This window comes from Pimephales promelas, chromosome 11 (assembly GCF_988280905.1).
Source record: "Pimephales promelas chromosome 11, fPimPro1.hap1.1, whole genome shotgun sequence".
Lineage (NCBI taxonomy): Eukaryota > Metazoa > Chordata > Actinopteri > Cypriniformes > Leuciscidae > Pimephales > Pimephales promelas.
In genome coordinates this window covers 34,376,239-34,396,780 of record NC_142779.1, presented here as the reverse complement: position 1 = coordinate 34,396,780, position 20,542 = coordinate 34,376,239, and the positions used below count along the sequence as shown (strand labels likewise).

The window sequence follows — 20,542 nt, the reverse complement described above, 5'->3', positions numbered from 1 at the left end:
TTACATAAATTAACTATAGTATGGAAGCTTGTGTCTGCCACAGAATGAAAAATAAAAAAGGTAATTGCGACTTTTTATTGTCTTTTTTTCTCACAATTGTGTGATATATAAATTCGCAATTGCGTGTTATAAAGTCAGAATTGCGAGATAAAAAGTTGCAATTGCGTGATATAAAGTCAGAATTGCATGATATAACGTCGCAATTGCGTGTTATAAAGTCAGAATTGTGTGAAATAAAGTCAGAATTGCGAGATATAAAGTCAGAATTGTGAGATCTAGTCGCAATTGCGTGTTATAAAGTCAGAATTGCGTGATATAAAGTCAGAATTGCGTGATATAAAGTCAGAATTGTGTGAAATAAAGTCAGAATTGTGAGATATAAAGTCGCAATTGTGTGTTATAAAGTCAAGAATTGCGAGATATAAAGTTGCAATTGCATGATATAAAGTCAGAATTGTGAGATATAGTCGCAATTGCGTGTTATAAAGTCAGAATTGCGAGATATAAAGTCAGAATTGCGAGATATAAAGTTGCAATTGCATGATATAAAGTCAGAATTGCGGGATATAAAGTTGCAAATGCGTGTTAAAGCCAGAATTGTGAGATATAAAGTCAGAATTTCGAGATATAAAGTCAGAATTGTGAGATATAAAGTCAGAATTGTGAGATATAAAGTCAGAATTGTGAGATATAAAGTCAGAATTGTGAGATATAAAGTCAGAATTGTGAGATATAAAGTCAGAATTGTGAGATATAAAGTCAGAATTGTGAGATATAAAGTCAGAATTGCGAGATATAAAGTTGCAATTGCGTGTTGTAAAGTCAGAATTTTGAGATATAAAGTCAGAATTTTGAGATATAAAGTCAGAATTTTGAGATATAAAGTCAGAATTGTGAGATATTAACTATTCTGAGGGGAAAAAAATTAGTCTTTTCCCCCGTAGAATTGGCCTGATAACTCGCAATTGCGAGTTTATATCTCACAATTCTGAGAAAAGATGTAAGAATTTCACAAATATGTGTTAAAAAAAGACAGAATTGGAACTTTTTATCTCGCAATTCTGACTTTATCCCACAATTGCGACGTTATTGCTAAGAGTGGCGAGTTTATATCTCGCAATTGCGACTTTATTTCTCAGAATTCTGACTTCATATCTCGCAATTGTGAGATAAAAAGTCGCAATAATTTTTTATCATTTTTTATTCAGTGGCAGAAACAAGCTGCTTCCATTCGATAGTGTCCTGCACCCACCAGTAAAAAATATCAAAATTTATATGTGGTGTCTGAATAATTTTTGTTCTGACTGTATATTATGTTTGTGTATGGTGAATTGTCAGATATTGATGGACTGGGCAGCAGTGCTATTGGTGGTCAGCTGATCAGAAAGGCCTCAACACAGTCGCCCTTTACCTGTGACAAGAATGGCAGTGACAACTTGGTGGCAGGTACTGCATAATGCATATCCACACACACACTCGTAAAGAGGTTACAGAGGTTTCTTTTCTTTGTCAGCTCTCCAAACAAATGCACTTGTGTAGTTGATCTGACATGTGATATGATAAACTAGTAAAACTATTTTAAACATCTTTTTTATTTTTTATTTTGTGCATGTACTGTATTTAAGGGTTAGTTCAACCCCAAATGAAATTCTGCCTTTAATTATTCACCCTCATGTCATTCCATGTACTCCTAGTGGTAAGATAAAATTCTTTGTGAATACGGCCTCTAGTGATTTTATATTTTATTAAGTCTATGGAAAAGTCCAGCAGAAAGAGTATGCAGTGACGGATGACAAGGTAGTCAGCACTTGTAGCCTGACTGATTGCTATCTCGGAAGTTGTTCTCTCTCATATGAAGAGGACAGATGAGAACGTCTTAAAGTTTGTGAATCCATGGAGAAATGATCAAATCACAAGCTTTGACAACACGGGGTCAAGCAGTCATTCCCTCATCACGGCCTCTTTTCTGACAGGTGTGGTATTTGCCCGCTTTATCCTGACCGGCTGCTGGAAAAACCTGATCGACACGCTGTCCATGCCGCTCACAGGGCGCATGGCGGGAAGCTCCAGGGGTCTCGCCTTTATTCTCGGAGCCGAGGGAGTTAAAGAGCAAACTCAGAGGGAGAGAGACGCCATCTGCCTTAGCCTGGATGGTCTACGCAAGGCTGCGGCTCTCAGCTGCGCTCTGGGTAACAGCACGTTCATTCGTTATTATTTCTTTTTATACAAGCTTCTGCTTCCTTTACAGACATACATCTATAAAAAAAAAATATGTAGGGAGTTAAAGGGACAGTTCACCCAAAAATGAGAATTCTATCATCCTTTACTCACCCTCATGTTGTTCCAAACCTCTATGTGTTTATTGGTTCTGCTGAACACAAAGGAAGATATTTGGAAGAATGTTTTAATCAAACAGATCTCAATCCCCATTGACTTCGATAGTAGGAAAAAATACATACCATGGTAGTCAATGGTAGTTAATGGCTTAAAGGGTACATATCATGCTTTTAAATCATTCATTTTTACATATAAATCATACCGTTGTGGTCTATATAAAACATAACTGCAATGCTTGGGTCTGAATTCCTCCTTTTCTACCGCTTTTCTGATGTGCGTCTGTGAGCGACCCGTTTCAAACGCGGCCCCTTTAAATAAAAAGGAGATGCGTCACACCCCGCCCGTTCTCCAGGTCGATGAGTTCACGGTCAGTTCAACTCCCCACGTTCGGCCATTATTGTAGTTTGATTAGAGATATACGATTATATACGATACCTTCAAAGAACATTTTTATTCATACGTTAATAAGATGTCAACAACAGAAGACTTGTCCATCAAGCCTTACATATTTGACATTTGACGACGACAAACCTGCAGAACAACCTCTTCATATGGATATATTGGTATGTGAGTTAATGTTTTGTGTTATTAGTGAAAGTCGACTATTTCTCTTGTTAAAACAAGCACACAGACAAGATAACTGACTACGGTCTGATCTTACCACTAAAAATCTGTATTGACAATATGATACGTTTAGAAAAGCATCAGAAAACAACGCAGCTAAATGAGCATTGATGAAACTCAAGAGCAATAATACTGTAGACGTGTAACGTTACTTCAAAACAAAAACAAAGAAAGACAAAGGTACTGCTAAACCATGACCACCATGTGTTTTAAGAAAGTAAAGTACTTTATTTTTATTAACGATATTTACAGCTTATTGAAACGCTCTGTTCGTCGTCTCCAAAGATAGAAGGAATTTACCTCTCGTTCAGACGAAGTCAATCGGCAAACCCTTCTTTATACTGGCGCAGGTTGTTGAAGTGGGAATCCTTGAAGTGCTTCAGGTCACTAACGTACATCCAACAACCGAACATTTTGACTTGCCCTCTCGTAACTTCTGCATCATTGAGCTCGGACTACAAAATCGGAGCGAGAAATAATAAAAGTGTTGGGCCGGTAGTCGATGAGCTTATTCGTCAGTTCCACTGCAAATACGGTGACATTGTAGTTCAAAAAACGTCATAGAAAACAGAAAAATCTGAACAGGTTGAAAAATATGACCAAAACAGAATATAAAGATATAAACGAATCACCTGAAGAGAATAATTTCATCTTTTCTGTACTTATAAACACTCCAAATATACAACAAAATGCATTTAAGGGCTAAAAAAGTGGCTTTTGCATGATATGTCCCCTTTAATGCTTTGTCATTTAGGTGTGGCGGCCAACTGCGCCTCAGCTCTTGCCCAGATGGCAGCAGCGTCATGTGTTCAGGAGGAGAAAGAGGAGAAAGAATTGGGGGAGACTGGAGATGCCATTGCTCAAGGTACTCGCACACATTTAACATGATCACACTGTCTTCAGAGTCATGTGAAGGAATGCTCTGATAACACACTTTGGCTGAACATATGTACAATGTTTTTGCATTAATGTTTGGGATAAACTGGAAGCAGAACAAAACCCATTGGCAGGATTCATGCCTGTGTAGAGCTGCTGTTCACACACTACATGAGCGCACACTGAGACGTTGATGGTGTGGGAAAGAGAACGCAATCAGTCAGACAGTAAAAACATGAGTAATCAGTTAGCAGGAGACCTACACAATATAAAAAATATAGAAAATATATACATCTATAATTATTCATACTGATACTGAGTAAGCTAGTACTGACCCGTCTTTCAAGAGCACGTGTTGGACAAATCCCGTGTTGAACTCAACTTGAAGCAGTTGTCAGTAAAATGACGTGTTGTGGGCTGGTCAAGTTCTTCACAGGCGGACAACGTACAACATAGGCGGCGGTCGTTATGCAAAAGTCTTTTCTAGTGATGTAGAAGCGTAAAGCAGAAGGATTCGGATTTCAAATTACTCATAATGGCGAGTTCTTTTGAGACAATAACTTGTATTTATCGAGCACTTTCGACTGAACAAACTGCTACATTACACACTGCATTAAAGGGAATATTAGAAATAAAATGTATTAGTAAATCCTCAGTTTATTATCTAAGATCAACAAATGCTGTAAAGTATCGTTCATTGTTAGTTAATTGTTCGTGTTAATTGATGTAGTTTACTAATGTTAACAAATTAAACCTTATTGTAAAGTAAAGTGTTAACCTTTACTTGAACAAGTGAGTAAAGGATTATTAGTGAGTTTTTAAATCTCTCCTCATTCTTTGTGCAAGGTTCCTCATAACAATAGAGTGCCGAAGTTACGACGTCACTCTGTAGGCCAAAACGCGGAAGTGAGTTAGCATTTTAGCATTACGGTTCCCTCGCTCTAAAGTCTATGGGATTTTTGAATGGGTTTTTGCTAAATCGCCTGAAATAAGGTCTGTGGTGAACAAAGCCTCTAAATATTTTCACGTTTTGATCTATGACATAGAACACACAGTTATAACCTGCTTGTGCTTTTTTAAACTTTATTGTGTCTGATTGTGTTTTTTAAAATCTTTATATAGGCTTCAAAATTTATAAATTTTGGATTAACTTGTAAAGATTATCTTGATAGACAAAACGTGTAAGGGTCACAACTCTTTGTTAAACACAGATCTTATTTTTTGAGATTTTCCAAAAGTCTATGGGGAAAATGCATTGCTTTTGGACAGAGGGAACCCATGCGCCGCTAGCTTCCGAGTTGTCCTACAAAGTGACGTCATCACTTCGGCACTCTATAGGACCTGATAGGGGCATTATGGGAGGGTCTTTGTCTTTCTCTGGTGTGAAACACATTAATATTCATGATGATTCACGCCTCCTCGCATAAAGCTTTCTTACACAAAACATGTCTTGCAAATAAATCAATATATTGTTTTATCTAAATGAGTACGCGGGATGATTTTCACATTGTTTGGAGGCGATGTGATACAATTTTCAAAAGTCTTGAGAAGAAATAATCAGTATGGGTTTCATGACCTTATTTCAGTGATTTTTTTTTATTTTAGTTTTTGACGCATAAACGTCATTATCTCAAAACTACAAACTTTTACATACATGCTGCTGACATATTATTGTAGCAGTCAGAGTTTGTGCTGAATATAGTGTAATCAGACTTTAGCCATGAAAATGTCACAAGTAACAGAAATAAGCACAAATGTCAAAACACCAGCTAACCTCAGATCACCAGTTCAAACCCTACCGCACTTCTGTTCAATAATCTTGCATGTGTCTGTGTTGTAGTTAAGCAGCGTGTGGAACAGAAACTCGAGCAGATGGGCCGCTGTCAGGGCGTGAGGCTTCACACGGCTCATGTGCTCTGCATGGACGCTATACTCAACGTGGGGCTGGAGATGGGCAGCCATAACCACGACTGCTGGCCTCACGTGTTCAGGTAAAACACTCACAAATCAGTTCTTCGGGAACCAGGACCTGATCTTGCTGTCCAATCTTTAGTAATCTAATTGGCCTGTCACCAGATTAAAATAATAAATCATGATTGTTTGCAAGTAATCTGACATTTTGAAATTACTCAAATTTGCCTCTAAATATAAACATCTTGCTTTCAAACTTCTTTTAAGGCAAGAAAACAGTGTATGTAGCAGCACTACTACGATGGTCTTCCCATTATTGATATACACTCACATAAAGGATTATTAGGAACACCTGTTCAATTTCTCATTAATGCAATTATCTAATCAACCAATCACGCGTTTCGCCACTATGTTGTTCTTCGTGTAATTCGTGAATTAAACACTGACACAATGATGAACAAGTAACAATAATATTTGCAATAACATATCGTTTTACTGAATTATCAAGTAAACCTATTTTCTTAATTTATCTTTGTAAAGAAACCTCATTGTTTATCCCTCTGGGCTTGTTCGTTTCAGAGTCACACTCGGGGTGTTCGGGTCCAAATGGACCCAAATTGCGGGATTCATATTTAAAAAAAATTAAAAAAAAAGATTTATTTTTTTTTACTCGTTTTTTATAATATTTTTTCTTTTCTTTTTTGGTGTTTTGAGAAAATTTCAAAAAAATAAATAAATATATAATTAGTATTGATGCAATAATTATGACAAAATTTCCCCCCATTGAACATAATAGAAAAAATATTTAAAAAAATATATTTTTTAAAAAATTTTTTAAAGCTGTATTTCATTTTAGAGTCAAGCCTAGGCCTCATAAAAGCAATTTTAAAAATGAGACTGGTGGACAAACTGAGCATTTTAAAAATGCAAAACACATGTATAATCTGAATTTTTTGGTGTGTTTGTGTATAAAAGTGTGTTTGCGTGTGTGTGTGTCTGGATGTGTCTGTTTTGCACTCTTGATGTTTTATAGATTCACCCCTTCACTGTTGTGTGCTTTTTTTCAAGATCGTGGCTGATTTGTAGATTGTACGCACAAAAAACTCAGTATTTTCACATTTTTGCCAATTTCCCATTCATTTTCCATGCGGGTCCATTTGGACCCCAACACCCCAAGTGTGACTATTTTTTTTACAACCACTTAGACTACTCACATCCTGTCCCCAATTTTTGGGGGTGTTCAAATACCAAATACCAACAAAGTCACCAAATTTCAGACCATTCCGAGGAAGCTGTGATTTTAAAAAAAATTGTATTTAAATTCTTCGGGTCCATTTGGGCCGAACAACCCCAGAGGGTTAACTGGCTACTCTCTGCTGTCTCAGACGATGACATCACTTCCTGTCAACCATTGTAACTTCTGTTGGGTGCAATTCACAACCTCACCACTAGATTTGGCTAAAAATTACACACTGCCCTTTAAATTAGCTCCAAAATATCAAATATCCAGAACCTGAGTTTGTTTTAATATTCCTCAGAGTGATTGAGTATGTTAGTTCACTGGAGCACACACACTTCAGTGACGGCGGCATGCAGCCTCCGATGGCCATCACACAGGCAGCGCAGGCCGTGGCCGTGGACCCGGAGCTGGAGCTGAGCGGAGAGGCCAGTCCAGAGCTGGAACTGGGTCTCAGCCATCCCGTTATCCAGCCGCTCTCCATCCAGGAGCTCCTGAGGGAAAGCAGTCGCGGGAAAGCAGCGGACCTGCGGGGCGGCAGTCTGCTCACGGGCACCAGCGTGGCCAAAGCCGTCTGCACTCTCTCCACACAAGCTGACCGGTACCAAACTAACATAATCATTCCTCCCCACCTTCATTTTTCCATTGGGTTTTAGGTTAAGTGGAATGTTTTATCAACAACATGGGGTAATGTCAATTATACTGTGTGTAATCAGAATTAAAGGGATAGTTCACCCAAAAATGAAAATTAGCCTGTGATTTACTCACCCTGAAGCCGTTCTAGGTGTAAATGACATATAAATATGACGAATACAATCAGAGTTATATTAAAAAATGTCCCGGCCTTCTAAGCTTTATAATGGAAGTGAATGGAATTATTTGGCCGGAAAACATTTGAATATGGATATTTTCCTTACACAAACGCATCTCTTCACTTCAGAAGGCCTTTATTAACCCCCTGGAGCCATGGATAGCACTTTTATCATGGGTGGATGTACTTTTATGATGGATAGATGCACTTTTATAATGGACAGATGCACTTTTATGATGGACAAATGCACTTTTATGATGGATAGATGCACTTTAATGATGGACAGATGCACTTTTATGATGGACAGATGCACTTTTATGATGGATAGATGCACTTTAATGATGGACAGATGCACTTTTATGATGGACAGATGCACTTTTATGATGATAGATGCACTTTTATGATGGACAGATGCACTTTTATGATGGATAGATGCACTTTAATGATGGACAGATGCACTTTTATGATGGACAGATGCACTTTTATGATGGATAGATGCACTTTTATGATGGACAGATGCACTTTTATGATGGATAGATGCACTTTTATGATGGGTAGATGCACTTTTATGATGGGTAGATGCACTTTTATGATTGACAGATGCACTTTTTTGATGGATAGATGCACTTTTATGATGGATAGATGCACTTTTATCATGGACAGATGCACTTTTACGATGGATAGATGGACTTTTATCGTGGACAGACGCACTTTTATCATGGACAGATGCACTTTTATGATGGATAGATGCACTTTTATCATGGACAGATGCACTTTTATCATGGACAGATGCACTTTTACGATGGATAGATGGACTTTTATCGTGGACAGACGCACTTTTATCATGGACAGATGCACTTTTATGATGGATAGATGCACTTTTATCATGGACAGATGCACTTTTATCATGGACAGATGCACTTTTACGATGGATAGATGGACTTTTATCATGGATGGATGTACTTTTATGATGGACAGATGCACTTTTATGATGGACAGTAAAACAGAAACAGCCATTCACTGCTGTTATAAAGCTTGGAAGAGCCAGAATTTTATATATATATATATATATAATAATATAATATAATAATAAGAAATGACTATTCCACTTGAATAACTCAAACAAAGTCCAATATGTGGCTCTGCTCGTTGTTTTCTAGTTAACAGTATATCAAACAAATCTAATATCTTTCAAACATTTGATTCCTAGCTGGAGTTGTGTTGAAAATGGCCACTAGGGGGACCAGTAAGTTCATAATTTGGTAGACAGTTTGGTGGCCATAGAGCGCTCTGTGTTAGGGCAAGTAAATATATAGCATCTGTTTTAAAGTGCCCCTGAAATTCTATTTTAAAGGGTCCTAATTTTGTTTTTAAGGTCTCCTAAAATAGGTTTAAATGCATCCAAGGTAAAGAACACTTTAATTTTCTCATAATAAACTTTGCAGCATCAACTCTTTCTCACAGTGTCTGAAAAGGTTCAATCAAGGATTCGGTTTCTCTAAACCCCACTTTCTGAGTGCCGACTTGCCTCTAATTGGCCAGATGGTCCAGTCTGCTGTGATTGGTCCACCGCTGACAGCTCGTTTTATGTATTACCATATCGGAATTTTAGCTCCGGATTTTCATCAACGTTTGTACACACAGTGCAACACGAACTAAACTCTTCCAGTCTCCGATACAACTACAGTGTTTGAGGGACAAAGTAGACATCGTTTGAGGGCAGCCAATGAAGACCATAGGCTGAATTATGCAAATTTTTACATAGGTATGAGACTGGAATTACTGACGACTAATTTCAGGCAGTTCAGGGAGACAAAGACTCCATTTATCTGCTTTAATCTTTAAAACTTGCAGACCTTTTACATTCACAATGCATTCCCTTGGAATCGAAACCATGAGATTGCTGACGAGATACAGATAAATGATTTGCAGCTGGTAGCTTCATTTTTATATGTTGTAGTCTAAATTACACTGTGAAGTCTCTAATGGAATAATTGCACAAATCCTTTAAAAGAAAGATCCAGAAAAACACTGTAGCCCAAAGCCCATTGATTTGCATGTCCATTTGTTTATCTCTTTCCAGTGATCAGTTAAGCTCTGTTAACTAAGTGACGGGACTCTGCTAGACAATAAGACGGCCACTGACAGATATTTCCTATTAGATCCACTTCAGAAACCAAGCAAGTTTTAGTTTCACATCAGATTCTCATAGGCTGTACATTTATTTTTTCTACAAGTCAGAAACTTGCAATTAGTTATTCTCAGATATGATCTATGCAGCATGTGAATAGTTGGCTGTTAAAATGTATTGAGCGATCAGCATCCAGGAGTAAAACTCTTGTTGTATATGTAGTCCATCACTACTCCTCTTACGCGTCTGTTTATTTCAGCATGTTTAACGTGTAACTGTGGTGAACGTCCTCAGGCTGTTCGAGGATGCCGTCAGTAAACTTAACCTCGTGGGGCTCGTGGGTTTCCTGCATCAGCTCAGAAAAGCTTCCCAGTCTCAGCTGTTCGATTCGGTCACAGAAACAGGAGACTATTCCTTAGCCATGCCAGGTACACACACTTTACACCAACACAATACCATCGCTTAGGCTACATTTGCAATGTACATGCTACTCTTTATCTTTTATTTTATAAATATCATTTCTTATTCGTTTTGTTTTTATGTTTATTGCTATAAAATAGCGATGTCAGAAAAATCAAGGTTTTTAGATCTGTATTCAGACAAGTTCCAGATTTTAGTATCAGATGAACCAAGTTCGAGTTTCATACAGCTAATATAAACTTATTCGAGTACTATTCAGCTCACTTAAAGCTGTAGTCTGCTTTTTGGGTTAGAAATGATCCAAAATACATACATAACCAGCCAGTGTTCAAAACTCTCTGCTTGCCGTAGCTGGATTCAAAGCGGTTAGCTTGTAATAATTTCATTTCATTTCAAGAACTTTATTTATCCCCATGGGGCAATTGCAAGACCCGTGGATCAGTAAAAATGAATCTTTCATAATAAAGATAAAGATAACCTTATAAATAATAATAATAAAAGTAAAAATAAATAAATAAGTAAACAAATGGACAGATATATATCAGCATTGGCAACAAATACAAGCAGCATTTACCAAATGATATTGACAGGATTAATTAGATTGTAGTATAAGTAAAAGGATTTCGGCATAATAAGCTCATAGTCCGATCTTGCAAGTGTCCATAAATCACAAAAAAAGTGTAATAATGTATTATTATTATTATTAAAGTAAAGTAAAATAATGTTTATAACTCCAGTGGTACTGGTGGATTTAAGCGGGAGACTCGAGGATGTCTTCGCGTCATTACGTTTGTTAGATTAAAAGAGCGTGATTTACTGCAATGTCAGAACCTGAACAAAAGTGTATGTTTCTTACTAGTTCAGAGGACGTTTTCCATGATCTTATGTTGGTCATACTTCCAAAAATAATAATCTGTGCTTTCTGAATGCCTGTATCCACACCGGCGGCGACTGACACACACACTTCTCCTCAAACAGTGTGCCAAGCCGAGGCACGACCCACGTAAAGCTGATAATTCCGCGAATAACTGCAATTCCAGATTTCGAACAGAGATGGCGACAAAGAGGAAAAACTACAGACTGCAGCTTTAATATTTAGTTTGACCTCCTGGAGTAAATGAACCAAATTTTCTGAAGGTTATGCACCTTTTTTTTATAGGAGTTTTATAACCCATTTTTTCCTTCGCCTCATTGTGTTTTCATTAAAGGGGAGGCGAAGTCGACCCAGGACAAGCGCAGCGCCCTGCACCTGTTCCGGCTGGGAGAGGCCATGCTTCGCATCGTGAAGAGCAAGAGTCGACCTCTTCTGCACATGATGAGGGCCTGGAGTGTGGTGGCGCCGCATCTGGTGGAGGTATAAATACAATATACCTCTAAATACAATATAAAGCCCTATTTTAAGGAATGAGTGCATGGCTTAAAGCGCACTTGGGGCAAGTCCGAATCCACTTTTGCTAGTTTAAAGGACAACTCCGGCACAAAATGAACCTTTTTTTTCTAATAAAACATTGGTACCTAGTCAACCGTTCTCTGAGATTTGTTTTCATGATAATCGAATGTAAAGAGTTTTATCTCTAAAAACTGTTTAGCATATAACGCTAGTAATGGGGGCATTTAATATGTAAAGAAATCGCTAGTTTATACCACTAACAAGGCTCAAAATAGCCCCACACTAACACAGTAACATAATGAGGGTCCATACATGCAAAACGAAGCATTGAGAACTTTGTAAGTGAACAGACCGTTTAATAAGAAGATACTTTATGAAGACAGTTCACTTTGTGTATAAAACAGGAGCCATCTTTGGAAAACAGTCTCAACAAGTCAAACCACGAACAACGTTCATACAGTTCAGCTCACTTAGCACGTCGTTCATGGTTCGACTTGTCGAGACTGTTTTCCAAAGATGGCTCCTGTCTGACTGTCTTTATAAAGTGTCTTCTTATTAAACAGTCTGCTCACTTACAAAGTTCTCAATGCTTCGGTTTTATAAAATTATTATAAAATTTATATAAATTTATTTTAAACCTGGTGAAACTGCAAGAAAATCAAAGCCAAAACTCTGAACAAGTTGTGTTTCAAATTTTAGGTTGATATCTCAAAAAACAAAAGAGCTTTCAGTGAGAGTGTGTTTGGGCGCAGTACCGAACGCTTCCACTGGGTCACAACCGGACTCCATTACTGCCCATTTCCATGTGTTTTGAGTGATCTGAACCATTATTTCCACAATTTTCATACAATTTATGAGGTAGACATCCTATTCAGAAGTAGTAAGGGAAGTTTGGCATTTTTTCAATATGAATTCAACCACAATAATCACAAGTATGTGCGTTATAGCTCGCTGCCACATCACAAATGGTGAATCTATCATTTTTTCTTTATATTTAAAACATTTTCAGACCTTTTTTTCTAAAAAAAAAAATCAATGGATGGTATCTTTTGAACTATTGGCATGAAAACAAAACTGGGGTTTCTACCATTCCTTCATGATTTTCGTGTTCATCACTATTTCAAAATAAAGGTCTTATAATATTTTTGTTGCAAATTGATTGATTGTAAGCTTTCAAATGATATATAGTTTGTCAAAAAAGTAAAAAAGTCAAGGCCAGGTGAGAGAAAATAACACAAATCCCTTTTGTTTGACATTCCCTCCCCCACAGGCGGCCTGTCACAAAGAGCGCCACGTATCCCAGAAGGCCGTGTCCTTCATCCATGATGTTCTGATGGAGGTTTTGATCAGCTGGGCAGAACTGCCACACTTTCATTTTAATGAAGCTCTCTTCAGACCTTTTGAGCACATCATGCAGCTGGAGCTCTGCGACGAAGACGTCCAAGATCAGGTCTGATAAATCACATGACCACGCTGAAGGTTAGCTTAAACAAACGTTAGTCCAGTTCGCATCAGTGACTCTCAGCTGATCCTCTTCTATAGGAATACGACTGTTTCGCTGTATTCATGTATAATCTCCTTCAGTGTTATCAGCAGCGATGGCGTTTCTCCTCCCTCCCCAGCTCCTCCTGTCTCAGTCAGGATTTGCCCTTTCAATCAGACTAAATTCTCCAATTATGTTGGACATTAAAATCTCGAATTAATGATATCTGCAATACATTCATGTTGGTTCTGTTCTGCTAGACTGCCCAGGACAGAACCAGACCGCCAATCCAAACCGTATGCTAACTGTCAATCATATTTGATGATAGTGGTCCTGAGAGAACTGTCCAAGCGTGTAGTAAACCCTATAGTGTGTTCATGTCAGCATGTGTTATGGCACACAGGTGATAACGTCCATCGGAGAGCTGGTGGAGATGTGTTCAGCTCAGATCCAGTCTGGCTGGAGGCCGCTGTTCAGCGCTCTCAGAACCGTGCATGGGAACAAAACTGATATGAAGGATTACCTGATTGGAGAATATTCCATGGGTCTGTGAAGTTTACTTTATTGTTAGTTATTTGTGAATTGTTTTTTCTCTGATTATGTTTTTATATATCCTGCATTAATGGAAAACATGCATTATAGGGGTTTTACCTCACTGTGTTGCATTTTATATATACCGTATATATATATATATATATATATATATATATATATATTTATATATATATTTATCTTTATATATATATATATATATATATATATATATATGAAGAGTTCAGATGCAAAAGCCTCTAAGTGCCATTTGAAATTTTCTTCTAAAATGACCATTTTTATCAAGCTTGTATATTTAAGTTCAGTAATTTCACTTAAATCATTTAAGTGAAATTACTGAACTTAAATATACAAGCTTGATAAAAATGGTCATTTTAGAAGAAAATTTCAAATGGCACTTAGAGGCTTTTGCATCTGAACTCTTCATATATATATATATATATATATATATATATTAGAGCCCGTCGCCCGACTGATAAAGGATTTTGAAGGCCGATACCGATAGAAATATTTTTTGGTTTTAAAATCCGATATTCCGATATATCGGCCGATAATTTTTTTTATTAAATATTGTTGGATTTCACACACGTGTACAAGAAAAGCTAACTTTTCTGCACAAGATACATTTGATACTTTTTCTCTATGTCTAAATGTTCACTCCTCGCAAGTGTAACTTACATTTTACAATGCAGGGACTGTGACTAGAGATATGCTAGTTATAAATACAGTAATCATTACTTTATTTAGGCAGAAAAAGTTCATTGTGGTTTCCAAGCTCATTAATGTTAACGTTAGCGCTCTTCCACTGATAAAAGTTGCATTAGCTGGCTTTGTGGTTAGCTATGATGAGCCATAATTTAGCAATAGATGACATCATACTGCAAATTGTAAAACATACATTTTCAATATAAAAGGCTAAGGAGAGATGATTGAAGCGTGTTTCATCCGTTTTTATTTTATTTTTAAATATTAATTTATCGGCCATTATGACTGCCGATACCGATATTTTGGAAAATGTCTAATATCGGCCGATAATATCGGTCTGGCTCTAATATATATATATTATATATATATACACACACACACTTTTATATCAATAAGCATCAATAACAGCATTAAGATAAGGGTCGTCATGCATATTTCTACAACACATTTAGCTAAAAACTACAAACATGCATTTATAAAGATAGTTCGATAGTTACATTTATTTATAATATTACAATTGTTTCAAGTAATATTGTTCATTAGCATAACTATGGCCTTTTGATTGCACTGCAGATTTGCGCAGTTAATAAAGACTTCACGGTTACAGGTGTGTATTTTGCAAACGCTTCAAACGCAGCTTATGCAATAATAGTTTAGGGCGGAGCTACGTGTTTGTCCAACCAATGGAGGATGGGGAGCGTGTTTGAAGCTTGTTTGAAAATTAAAATTTTTGTACAACTTATTTGGTGCGAACAGTGTGGGAGAAATATGTACAGTAACTTTACTATGTATTTTGGTTTTTCATGAAAAAAAAAAACCTTATTCTAAACCAATTAGTATACTTGTTACATCAGAAAAGTATCTCTGGCTACTGTGGCGTGTGTGTGTGTGTGTGTGTGTGTGGAGTGAGAGTAGTGTGCGGCTGACATTTCAACCATGAATCGATCTGAAATGCATTTGTGCTTCATTCTGTCTGTACGCAGGGAAGTCACAGGCGCCAGTGTTTGACGTCTTCGAAGCCTTTATTAACACGGACAACATTCAGGTGTTCGCCAACGCCGCCACTGACTACATCATGTGCCTTATGAAGTTTGTGAAAGGTTTAGGTGAGCTGCTCTTTTTTCTCCTATTGATTACCAGAAAATTGTTCACTTTAAATTAGAAATGCACTTTATATTAGATATTGTTCGACTTCGGCTGATATGGATTATTTTACATTTCCGAGAACAATATGCAGAACCTATAGTTTTAGTCCTTATTTTTTATAGACATATTTGATAAAACCATGAAACTTCAAATCTTGTGCATTTCTCATGATTGTTAAAGTACATTTTTACAAACAAGCATCAAAAATAATTTATTTATTTAATTTAGTTATAATAATGTTTCCTGTTGAACATGATGTAATGACACTGGGTGCTTTTCTTAAAGATATAATATATAAAAAAAACAATAACTGATTAAGTAGAAAAATGGAAAGAAAAGGGAAAATGGGAAAAAAAAAATTCAAACTGATTATCAGTCTCTATATTATTTATGGAAGCTTGTTTCCGCCACAGAATAAAAAATAAAAAGGTAACTGTGACTTTTTATCTCAGAATTGCGTGTTATAGATCGCAATTGCGTGTTATAAAGTCAGAATTGTGAGATATAAACTCGCAATGACTTTTTAACATGCAATTGCTACTTTATAACACGTAATTCGGACTATTTATTTCTCAGAGATATAAACTCGCAAGTGTGAGACAAAAAGTCGCAATTATCTTTTATTATTATTACGTTCACAACTTGTATTATTATGTTATTCTGTGACGTAAACAAGCTTCCATAGCAGATATTGAATGAGTCGTGGTGTGTGTTATCCGCAGGAGAAGTGGACTATAAGGAGATCGGCGACTGTGTTCATGCCAGTGGATACAGCTCCACAGACCTGTGCCTGCCCGCCCTGGACTATCTGAGGAAATGCTCACAGGCGGGAATATATTTTTATATCAAACCTTTTTATATTGTGGTTTTGATTTTTGCAAACAAAAATGAATGGTGTTTTTTATGGATTATTGTTCTGCAGCTGCTCGCCAGGATCTATAAGATGCCAACCAAGCCGGTTTTCTTGGGTGCGCGTCTGGCCAGTCTCCCGATGAGAGCGCAGGAGAGATCCGTGAGCAGCGAGGAGGGCATGGACTGTGTGTTAGCAGAGTTTGACGACGATACAGGTCATTTATTTATTTCATTTTTGAAACCAATGATACGGGTTGAGTCGCAGTACATGGTAGGGGACCAGGGGTGTGACAATATATATTGTGGATAGTTCACTCAAAATAAGAATGACTGTGTGAGAAACATTTCATGTTTACAGAGTTTTAGTGTCCGTACAACAGTACATTAACTACTATATATAACGTTTAAAAATGTAATGGGGGATATTTGTGGGTCCTGATAATGCCAAATGTCTTACTAGTAAAAAGTGGTCTACATTATTTTAAATATATCTAGTCAGTGACGGAGAAAGCATATTCATCTAAAATAATTCTGTATTTTCAGTTTCAGAATCATAAATATTGTTATTCTGGTGTCTCTATTGTCCTGGACTGGGTTTCAGCACCAAGCTTATTCATTTCTACACACACAATGTAATATCAAATTTAGCATTTTAATCAACAGTACATTTTTTGTTAACCTATATATATCTTGAAGTATCACTATAATATCGTATCGTGAGTTCAGTATCGTGATATGTATCGAATCGTGACATAAGGGTATCGTTACACCCATAGTATATGGTGAAGTGTGCAGCAGGTCTGATCCAGATGTGTGTGTGTGTGCAGGTCTGATCCAGGTGTGGATCCTCCTGTTGGAGCAGCTGACTGCAGCCGTGTCGAACTGTCCTCGACAGCATCAGCCGCCGACACTCGAGCTGCTGTTTGAGCTTCTGCGGGAGGTCACCCAGACCCCAGGTAAACCGGCTGTGAATAACACTACTCACAATTAGGTTTGGGGATCGAAAATCAATTCCAATTCTGGAAATGTATACTTGAGGTCTGGAATCGGAGACTTGTAATTAAAGGATTAGTAATTTAAAAAAAAAAACTTTTGCTGATAATTTACTCACCCCCATGTCATCCAAGATGTCCATGTCTTTCTTTCCTCAGTCGAAAAGAAATGAAGGTTTTTGATGAAAACACTCCAGGATTTTTCTCCATATAATGGACTTACATGGGAACCAGACAGTCCAAGGTCGAAAAGAGAGTTAATAACAGTTTCAGATGCAGCTTCAAATGTCTTTAAACGACACCAGACGATGAATAAGGGTCTTATCATGCGAAACGATCGGTTATTTCAAAACTTATTCCAAAAATGTAACTTTTCTAAGGACAAATGCTAGCCTTGCTCTATTCTCTGAGGCGTGTTTGTAACGTCACGTGATACGTAATTACGTTCAAAAGGTCACGGGCGACGTAGTGAAAAAAAAAATCTACCAAAATGTATTTTCGATGCTTCAAAATATTGTAACTAACCCACTGACGTCACATGGACTACTATGATGATGTCCGGACAAGGATAGTATACCGTACACACATGTTCAATGGAGGGACAGAAAGCTCTCGGACTAAATCTTAAACTGTGTTCTGAAGATGAACGCGAGGGCTTTGAGCCAGAGGGGCGTAAGCGGCTTTTAACAAACTTTACAGGAGGGACAAAACAAAATTTTTGACCACACCTGTATTATTAACCTTAAACCACAGACATTGCAACCACAGGCATACTTGCATTAATGAGTATTTAAGTAAAAAATGTATGGCATTTTAACACAATGAACATTTTCTCAAACATTTTCAAATTTAAAAAATAAGTCAAATACGTCTGATATACGCCTTTTTGTTTCTTTATTCAGTACAGTTTGATATCAGGTAGGTATTTTGACACCACTGGATAGAGCTCATCGAGACCTTTATTTTGATATAAAGAACTCATATTCGCCCCAAAATGCCACTTACGCCCCTCTGGCTCCAAGCCCTCGAACGAAGGTCTGACGAAATGAGGGAGAGTCATTAATGACATCATTTTCATTTTTGGGTGAACTAACCCTTTAACCCTGCTGTTTACAAATAAAGAACCAATGTATGAGAATGGTTATAATGCTCAAACAGCGGGAAACTCTGTATATTCAGGCAGTGTGCATTAGAAGCTTGTGACACATAAACACGCGTTCACGTTCATGTAAACACTACGTTCGGATTCATCAGTGGGAATGAATTTAGTCCGATTGAACCAGAAGTTGTGCATGTGAAGTAGCCAGTGTGCTCTTCCTCCTCCTCCTCCTCCACAGGGCCGGGGTTTGCCATCTTCTCTGTCATCCAGCTGCTTCTCCCGGTCATGTCTCTGTGGCTCCAGCGCAGTCACGGCGAGCACTCGTACTGGGACATCGCGGCGGCTAACTTCAAGCACGCCATCGGCCTGTCCTGTGAACTGGTGGTGGAACACATTCACAGCTTCATACATTCAGGTACGACTCTCAAATCAGTTATAGTTTTGATGGATGCGGATTGTAATCAAGCTAAAGACGATTGCGGTCATGTACAGTAAGCCCACGTGTGTCTAAAATGTTGATGTAAACATATGCGCTCTCGACGCACTGATTGGACACATTTCAGTACAGTCACGTCGTTTCCACACACATTCAGGATAATGTTCTTATCTGTCATGTGTATGTTGCTAAATTTAGTAATCCTGAATGGATCCAAACATTTACAAAATGAATAGTTTCGCATTGCAGTAATGAGAATTACTGGCGGAATTAATTATATTAACTGAAATAAAATGAAAAGTAAAACAGGCGTTTGCTCTTGACAGGTTTCATGAGATTCAGCCTACTAATACTTAATTTAATGTTTAATACAGATGTGCAAGAGTTTTAAGTTAAAGTGTGAAATTGGGATGTGTGTGTATATAATTATAAATTGTATGACTATTTGTTTGTAGATATTGGCTATGAGAATCTGATTAACCTGATGCTGAAAGATCTCTTCAAACTGCTGGTGTCCTGTGTGGCAGAACCAGCCGAGACCATCTCCAGAGTGGGCTGCTCCTGTATCAGGTGAGCAGTGTTGGGAGTAACACATTACAAAAGTAATACATTACAGTAACATATTACTTTTTGCTGTAACGCAGTAGTGTAAGGCATTACTAATCAATTTTCAGTAATATTTTACTCTTTACATGTTTAGTGAGGCTTGTATTACAGTTGTATTACAGTGTATTGTCTGCTTTTACTTCTTAAAGGCAACAGACTATGTGAAAGTTTTTAAGCAGTCTTTTAGTGCCAGTTCAGAGCGGTCGCGTCTGTAACATAGTTTTTTCCTCATAAATGCGAACACGAAAACTAAAATAAAATGAATATTTTAAGTTCTATGGAGACTGGAGAGCCAACCCTTCCTCATCCGATTTGCGCAGTGTAATTAACAGAATTACAAAAAATCGATTTTGCCTCCTATTTTTTTGTCACGCATGAATGTGTGTCTTTTCCCTAATATTAAAAATAAAACATAGACTGATATTTGTCTAATGTCTGGAGTCCTTTAAGGAAGTAGCCTATATACGTTTCAATACATGTATTTTCGAGTGTATTTACAAGTTTTACAATGTATTTACAAGTTTTGACTGCAAATGTCATCATGTCCATAATGCTGGACTTCCCCAATTTTAAATAATTTATCCTCAACTAGTTTTGTGGTGTAGGTCTACGTATTTTATAATGTTAACTTCAAATAATACTAATAGCCTAATTTAAAGATAAGGCAGCATTGGATCTGGACGGTAAGGAGAATAACGCTGGAGTTGGAAGAGGTGTGTCGCGATTCTGTAGGTTCGTGGATCTGAGTCGTGTGGCGAATCGCGATTTCGGTTTCATATTGCATTTCGTTACAGCCCAAAAGTTAAGTTCTACTTAGTTATTTTGGTGAAAGTAACTCAAAAGTAATATATGAGTAATGTAACGCATTACAATTCTGGGACAGTAATATTGTAAGGTAATGAATTACTTTTAAATAACAGTAACAAGTAATACC

The 20,542-nt window shown here is 37.3% G+C and overlaps 1 protein-coding gene across 1 annotated transcript in view; it reads left to right on the top strand.

Annotated features, from left to right (window-relative positions):
* The window catches only part of arfgef3 (ARFGEF family member 3), a 61,219-nt gene that overhangs the window by 24,224 nt on the left and 16,453 nt on the right, over window positions 1–20,542 (top strand). Inside the window, exons 15-29 of the mRNA XM_039690503.2 lie at window positions 1,339–1,446; window positions 1,974–2,189; window positions 3,716–3,826; window positions 5,678–5,828; window positions 7,287–7,586; window positions 10,222–10,355; window positions 11,556–11,701; window positions 13,008–13,187; window positions 13,624–13,765; window positions 15,461–15,583; window positions 16,346–16,449; window positions 16,546–16,690; window positions 17,303–17,431; window positions 18,805–18,981; window positions 19,458–19,572. Of these exons, the coding sequence (XP_039546437.2) occupies window positions 1,339–1,446; window positions 1,974–2,189; window positions 3,716–3,826; window positions 5,678–5,828; window positions 7,287–7,586; window positions 10,222–10,355; window positions 11,556–11,701; window positions 13,008–13,187; window positions 13,624–13,765; window positions 15,461–15,583; window positions 16,346–16,449; window positions 16,546–16,690; window positions 17,303–17,431; window positions 18,805–18,981; window positions 19,458–19,572 (2,281 nt within the window). The remainder of the gene's footprint in view (window positions 1–1,338; window positions 1,447–1,973; window positions 2,190–3,715; window positions 3,827–5,677; window positions 5,829–7,286; window positions 7,587–10,221; window positions 10,356–11,555; window positions 11,702–13,007; window positions 13,188–13,623; window positions 13,766–15,460; window positions 15,584–16,345; window positions 16,450–16,545; window positions 16,691–17,302; window positions 17,432–18,804; window positions 18,982–19,457; window positions 19,573–20,542) is intronic.